The sequence below is a fragment of the Phaseolus vulgaris genome, chromosome 4, assembly GCF_051622355.1.
Source record: "Phaseolus vulgaris cultivar YP4 chromosome 4, ASM5162235v1, whole genome shotgun sequence".
NCBI classification, from domain to species: Eukaryota; Viridiplantae; Streptophyta; class Magnoliopsida; order Fabales; family Fabaceae; genus Phaseolus; species Phaseolus vulgaris.
In genome coordinates, this window is record NC_143501.1 from 14,662,165 (window position 1) to 14,668,912 (window position 6,748).

The 6,748-nt window shown below is 41.0% G+C and overlaps 2 protein-coding genes across 3 annotated transcripts; both read right to left on the reverse strand.

Annotated features, from left to right (window-relative positions):
* Nucleotides 1–1,297: 1,297 nt before the first annotated feature.
* On the reverse strand, nucleotides 1,298–2,014 carry LOC137838313 (uncharacterized). The gene has a single exon (XM_068647562.2). The coding sequence runs from the start codon at nucleotides 2,012–2,014 to the stop codon at nucleotides 1,298–1,300; it is 717 nt and encodes a 238-aa protein (XP_068503663.2).
* A 796-nt stretch (nucleotides 2,015–2,810) lies between these two features.
* On the reverse strand, nucleotides 2,811–4,696 carry LOC137837314 (calmodulin). Of its 2 annotated transcripts, none has more exons than XM_068646291.2 (2): nucleotides 4,364–4,696; nucleotides 2,811–3,467 (listed from the first exon to the last, which is right to left on the reverse strand). In XM_068646291.2, exons 1-2 carry the CDS (start codon nucleotides 4,437–4,439, stop codon nucleotides 3,094–3,096), a joined length of 450 nt encoding a protein of 149 aa, XP_068502392.1. In that variant the 5' UTR covers nucleotides 4,440–4,696; the 3' UTR covers nucleotides 2,811–3,093. The 2 variants fall into 2 exon arrangements, with proteins under 2 accessions (XP_068502392.1, XP_090157272.1); XM_090301146.1 differs by having other exon boundaries at nucleotides 2,811–3,506; nucleotides 4,343–4,578.
* Nucleotides 4,697–6,748: the final 2,052 nt, after the last annotated feature.

Sequence of the window (6,748 nt, forward strand, 5' to 3'; positions counted from 1 at the left end):
CCACGCTGAATGCGCACTTCTCCGGATTGAGCCTCATATTTGTTCGCCTTAGTGCATCAAATACTTCATCCAGGTCTTTGATGTGTTTGTCACATGAGTCCAACTTCACCACTGTGTCATCTACGCAGACCTCTACATTCTGACTTATCAGTCCCTTGAAGACTTCGTCCATGAGTCGCTGAAAGGTTGCTCCAACGTTCTTCAGGTTGAATGACATTACCTCATAGTAGTAATTCGCATCCTCCGTCATGAAGGCGGTTTTTTCCTTGTCCCTCGGGTGTGTGCTAATCTGGTTGTAGCCAGAGTATGTGACCAAGAAACTGAGAATTTTATGACCGGTCGTGCCATCAACTAACTGATCAATATTAGGGAGTGGATATGAATCCTTAGGGCACGCCTTGTTGAGGTTTGTGTAGTCTACGCATATCCTCCATTTACTGTTATTCTTCATGACCATACTACGTTGGCCAACCAAATGGTATACCGAGTCTCTCGTATAAACCCGACTGATAAGAGCTTCTCGGCCACCTCCTTCGTTGCCAATCTCTTCTTCTCGCTAAGCTTTCGATTCTTATGTGCGATTGGACGCGCTTCCTTGTAAACTGAAAGCTTGTGAGTAATGATATTCGAGCTTACCCCCAACATACCAATTTTAATTGTCTTGCTCGCCTCTCCTTTGCCAAAGGTGATATAAAGCTCGATGTACCCTCACGTGCTTACTCTTTCACCTGAGAAGCCGACCACATGATCGTCATACAACTTCATCCCCTCTTCAGTTATCCTCGTTTATTTGAACGTTTTTCAGTAGAGGATGTCTATCGAACTACCCTGGTCCACCAGTGTCTTCATGATGGTGAACTTGTCGATATCGACCGATATCACCATGGGGTTGTCCTGTAAAGGGTCGACACCCTTGAAGTCTTCATCGGTGAAGGTGATGTGTGGCATCCTCGGTCGGAACGAGATGGTGTTCACCTGATGCACCGTCCTTAGGTGCGTCTTTCAGGCGCTATTGGAGCTACTTCCCCCAGCAATTGTGTTGATGACCTCTTGGTCACCCCTTCTCTCATCTCTTCTTAGAGGGTCTTCTCTTCTCTGCCTACGCTCGAGTCAGCAGTCGTCTTCTCGTGCTCTCGAAGGGCAGTGGTCTTCTCGTTCTCTCAAAGGGCAATAGTCTCTCCGTCTTGTTGGCTCTTCCCTCCTTGGGGACCCTTCGCCCCTTTGCCCTCTGCACAAATTGGCGAAGATGTCCATCTTGGATAAGTTCCTCGATCTTATCCTTCAGTGCTTGGCATTCCTATGTGGTGTGTCCACTGTTTTTGTGGTACCGACACCTACGAGTATGGTCGGCATTCTCAGGGCTTGCAACCTTCCTTAATGGTGGAATCAGCTCGACACTAAAAGCCATATCTAAGATCTTTCCCCTGTTGGCACTTAAGGGGGTATATCTCATGAACCGATGCCCCCAGTTGTCTCTCCGCCTATCTACTCGACCAATAGTTGGTCGGTTTTGACGCTCCTTTTCCTTAACTCCACCTGCTTTTTCCTGATTCCTAAACTCTCTCAGCTCCTCTAGTTGCATGAACTTAGCAGCCCTCCACCTAAGCTCGTCCAAGTTTGCAGCTACATGCATGCACAAGTTGTTGGCAAATAGCCTCGATGGTAAGGTCGTGATAATATGGCGCATGGACACATCCGGGCTCAAATTTTGAATGCTCGTGGCCACCTTCCTAAACCTGTCGATGAACTTCCTCAAGGACTTCCACTTCTCTTGAAGAATGTTGACCAGGGCAATGGAGGTCAGCCGATGCGATCGGCTACTGGCGAACTGTACCTCAATGTTGGACGCCAATGTTTCAAAGCTGTTGACGGAGTTAGGAGGGAGCTTCGTAAACCAACTCAAAGCTCCTCCTTTCAATGATGTACGGAACACTCGGCACAAAACTGCATCTTCTAAGGTGTACAAGCTCATATGCGTGGTGTACATGTCCATGTACTCGTCAGGGTCGATCATGTCGCCATAGCAATCCCTGTTAAAGTCTTTCCACTTAACCGATAGTGTAACCCCGATTATGGAATCGGTAAAGGGGTGTCAACGAGCCGAGTCCAGAGTAAGACTGACTTGGTCGGATAGAACTCACCGTCAACCTCCTGGGTGTGGATCTTGTCCTTCGGCTCCTCAATAATCTTAGGTCCAGTGGGGGTGGTGAAGCCCTCCCGACAAGATTAGTCGATCCAGCAGACGGTCCCCCCTCCACGAACTTTCTTTTTATCTCTTCATTCTCCTTTGGGAGAGCTAGGATCTTATCCTCATTCTTATGTGTGATCTCCTCATTCCTTCATCTCAGCCATCTCCCTTTGCAGAGACATCAAAAGTGTCATCTACCTCCTCAGTCGGTTTGCACCTATTCCTCTCCAAGCAAGCTCCTTACTCTCCTCTCTCAATCTGTCTCTCGGGTTAGACACTCCAACACTCAAGTCAGAATTGAGTGTTTGACACATGGTACTCTAAACATGATATAAGGACGTACCTAGTTCTTAGATTTTGTGTCTATTTATATGGTTATTAGGGACCTTTTCTTATTGAGCCAGATTATGGAGTTGAGTCATTTTTAAAAGTGTATTACCTAGTTTTTTATTGTTGATTAACCTCAATAATCGATACCTAATAATCTCGATCGTGAGGACCTTACTAGTAGAAATGCTTTTAGGTATTAACTGACATCAGGTTATCTCTCAACAAAATAATTCTAAAAATAAATATTTCGACATGTTTCAAAAACCAAAATGAGCAGTCGTAAAATGAGCAGTGGTAGAAAATTTGAAGTGACATTAACATTACAACCTTTTTTTATGGATAAAATTACAAGACATACTAAGAAGGTATGTTCCACTACAGCTGTTGGTAGCAGGACTTACAAGAGTTACAACTAATTGAAGTTTTCATATTCGATTCAAAACCACCAAATAAAAATTTAGGAAGAAGGAAAGGACAAGGACTCTTACACCACTGTTATACAACTCAAATCTAAGTCCTTCCCACACCCTTTTTTTCATCATTTCTTCATTTAGGATTTTGCGGACATAACGTGATCACTTGGCCATCATCACCTTAACGAACTCCTCGTAGTTTATTTGGCCATCACCATCAACATCAGCCTCACGAATCATCTCATCAACCTCTTCATCAGTGAGCTTCTCTCCAAGGTTTGTCATCACATGGCGGAGCTCAGCAGCAGAAATGAACCCATTTTGATCCTTGTCGAAAACCCGGAATGCCTCTTTGAGCTCCTCTTCAGAATCAGTGTCCTTCATCTTCCTAGCCATGAGGTTTAAAAACTCAGGGAAGTCAATGGTACCATTCCCATCAGCATCCACTTCGTTGATCATGTCCTGGAGCTCTGCCTCAGTTGGGTTTTGCCCCAATGAACGCATAACAGTTCCAAGCTCTTTAGTTGTGATACAACCTGAAAGTTCACCCCCATATACAATAAAATCAATAACGGCTTCTAATTCATAGCATTGTTTCGTAATTAGTTACTTTAATATCATTAACCAATCACTCCTACATAGGATGGTGTGTATAATAAACTTTTCTCATTCAATCAATCTCCGGGTCCACCAACTGTATATTAGTTAAATGTTGTCATCTATGAATTTGTGTCCCTGATTTCCTCCCTTAGCGTCACGATCTTGATTAACGCAGATTATTGATCAGAAAATACAGAAAAATTGTAGAATAACTATTTGTTCCTTTCTTCTCTCTCTTGTCCCTAAATTGCATACACCAAAACATCACAGATAACAACAACACGCCATGACCATGATCTAGAACCCCATAAATAACAAAATAAAAAAACAGAAACATTTTTCCTTTTGAAAATATAAAAAAATAAGACATCACATGCAATTCACCTATCAAAAAACAAAAATTGAAACAAACAAATTTTCAATAGTGTCACCCGTCCCTTTCTCTCTTCTCCTCAACAACCAAACAGAAACATGGAAAACAATCACTAGAATAACGAAAAACATTAACGTCATGCCCACTGGGAAGCTCAAATAATAATAATTATAATGATGATAAACAGCATATGCACTTATCAGAGATCAAATAACCCGTAAGCATGTTAAAGTATCAACATCAATTTCTGATTGGGGGATTCATATAAAACATCCTAATGCGTAGATTTAAACTAATAATGATAATAATCGAGATCTAAGTGGACTAAATTGAAAACGAAACCGATTTTAAGAGGGAAAAAATATAATCTGTGTAATTTAATTTCCTAATTAGCGACCGATCTATGAAAACCGCAATCGGCAAAATCAAATTAAACACACAAAATATGAGAGAGCAAACCATCGCCGTCCTTATCGAACAAGCTAAAGGCCTCCTTAAACTCGGAGATCTGCTCGTCGGTGAGTTGATCAGCCATTTAATTGTTCTTCGGTAACTAAAGTTGCTCTTTCTTTTCTTCTTTCCTTCGAGTTTCTTCGATCGAATATGAAGAGAGAGATAGAGAGAGAAAGACAGCGCGTTTGAATGCGGATGGATGGATGGATGGTTACAAACAAGTGTGTTGGCGTTGTTTATATAGGAAGGACCTTCCGTGTCATCAATCAATCAATGTTATCGTAGCTACGTAACGCAACGCGGTTTCCACACACCTTTACCGTTTTCTACTTTTCCTTTACTGTTTCTCTTTTTGCAATTTCTTTTTTTTCAATGATATGAAAAAGAAATCTTTTACAACTGATTTAATAATATAAAAATATATATTATTACTTTAATTAAAAAATAATTAAAATACTAATATATTAACTATTAAGTGGTTAATTTTCATTGGTAGATTAATATCACTTTTCTTTAAATTTTTTAATATATTTTTTATATATATAAAAGTCATTCTAAGTATCATTATGAAATGAGATTTCTTAACTAGTATGAAACCTCATCAATTATTTTTCATCACTTCAATCTTTCAGTTTTTTTTTATCTTATCTATTCTTCTTTCACTTTTTTTTCTCTATCTTTTTTAAATCCTGAAATTAATACAAATTTATGAATAAATAGTTCTTATTCATATTATAATCACAAAATACGTAAAAATATTTAAATTAATAAATTAAAAGTTAAATTATAGTTATTTTATCAATAAATATTCATAAATGCATGTATTTTAATATAAATTATTATTAATATCATTGAGTTATGACACTTATCAACTTCTCCAATCTATAATCTTATTTTTCCTCAAGCAAAGTACATGAATATAAATAAATCATATTTAAGTTCAAATATCAAAAGAACATTATGTACTAAATAACAAGTTAAATTATAAACTTATAAAGCTTCCAACTTCCAGGATAACAACTAAAACAATGAAATGACAATTTATCAAGGAATTTCTTCTCATATTCTCACAAGTAAGTGTTTCTCTCAATTTTCATTGAATCCTAACAAATCACAATTTGTTCTCGAACGGGTTTGGGACCTAGAGAACGATTCCTCTTGCCTATACCTTTGGTCGGTCACTGATGCTCCAAGCTTCCTACTCGCCTTTCTTCTCTCGGTCGTCTGCCTCCACAGGCGGGGGTGGTACCTGCAGAAGGCACTCCAACGCTCAAGTCAGTCGTGGTGTTAGCACTCGAGTGTCAGAGTACTGTAGATAATGACGTACCTTTCTTCTTGAAATGTGTGCAATTTATATTACCTTAATGACCCTTCATTGGTGGATCGGATAAGGAGGTTGGTTCATGTTTAGGGTTGCACTAAACAACCATTAACTATGGATTAACCCTGCTAACTTAAGTCAACCCTTGGCTCGTCGCCAAGGGTCGGTTGGTGACGTGTCGTCATGTGACCTTCTCACCATGGTTAGGTGGTTAATTGGTCTGAATGCAGGTCGACTCATTGAGTCGTTTGGTAGTGTCAGTACACTTGCCCCCCAGGCTCAAGAGCTGGTACAGCCGAAGAGTCTGAGAGTTGGGATTCGGTCGATGGTGTAATGATGGGTGAGGTGACTGGAAGCGACGCCTGAGCGGATGATGTGACGTGCATTTATGAGGGGGGTGTTTTGGGCGCCAAACGATGTGGGTCATTGGATCAAGAAGATCCAACGGTTGAGATCTTATGACGTTTGGGATTCTGAGACATCTTTGGGCTATAAATAGGGATTGAGAATAGTGGCTTCTCACGCGTTCTGATATTCATTGAGCTCTAACACCCGAACGAATCCGAGCAATCTTCGCTGCCTCCCTTGTTCGTCTTAAGGTTAGTCATGTCTACCCGTTCGCGTCTTACATCTTCTTCTTCTCCCGCTTGATCTCCTCTTCCCAACTCTCCTTCTTGTTCGTCTTCGTCGTCATCTTCGTCTTCTTCATCCACTTCCTCCTCCGACAGAGTCATCTCGATCGGGGCAATTCAGACTATTGCCCCACAAGTGGAGGAAGTGAAGGGTGATGACGTTGGTAACGCGTCAGACCGGTCGAGCTCATCTGAGCAATCACGTCCTCATGGGGGCCCTGCTTGGATCGATCCCAAGGTATGTGAGATCGCGTGCGTGTTTCATACGGACTCCTCAGTGGCTGATTTTTTTAATAAGGTTTCAGTCTTGAAGGCTTCAGCCGAGGACTCCTTATTGTCGTTCGACCCTTGTTCGCTGGACGACCATGTGTATAAGGAGCGGTCATCTACCGAACCCTCCTTCTTCTTCATGTACAGTTGTCTTTTTTTCGAATTTGC

Coding starts and splice junctions, on each gene's coding strand:
- LOC137838313 (XM_068647562.2), bottom strand. CDS start 2,014: ATGATCGACCCTGACGAGTACATGGACATGTACACCACGCATATGAGC.
- LOC137837314 (XM_090301146.1), bottom strand. CDS start 4,439: ATGGCTGATCAACTCACCGACGAGCAGATCTCCGAGTTTAAGGAGGCC. Junction 3,507..4,342: donor TTTGCTCTCTCATATTTTGT/GTGTTTAATTTG, acceptor ATGAATTAGAAG/CCGTTATTGATTTTATTGTA.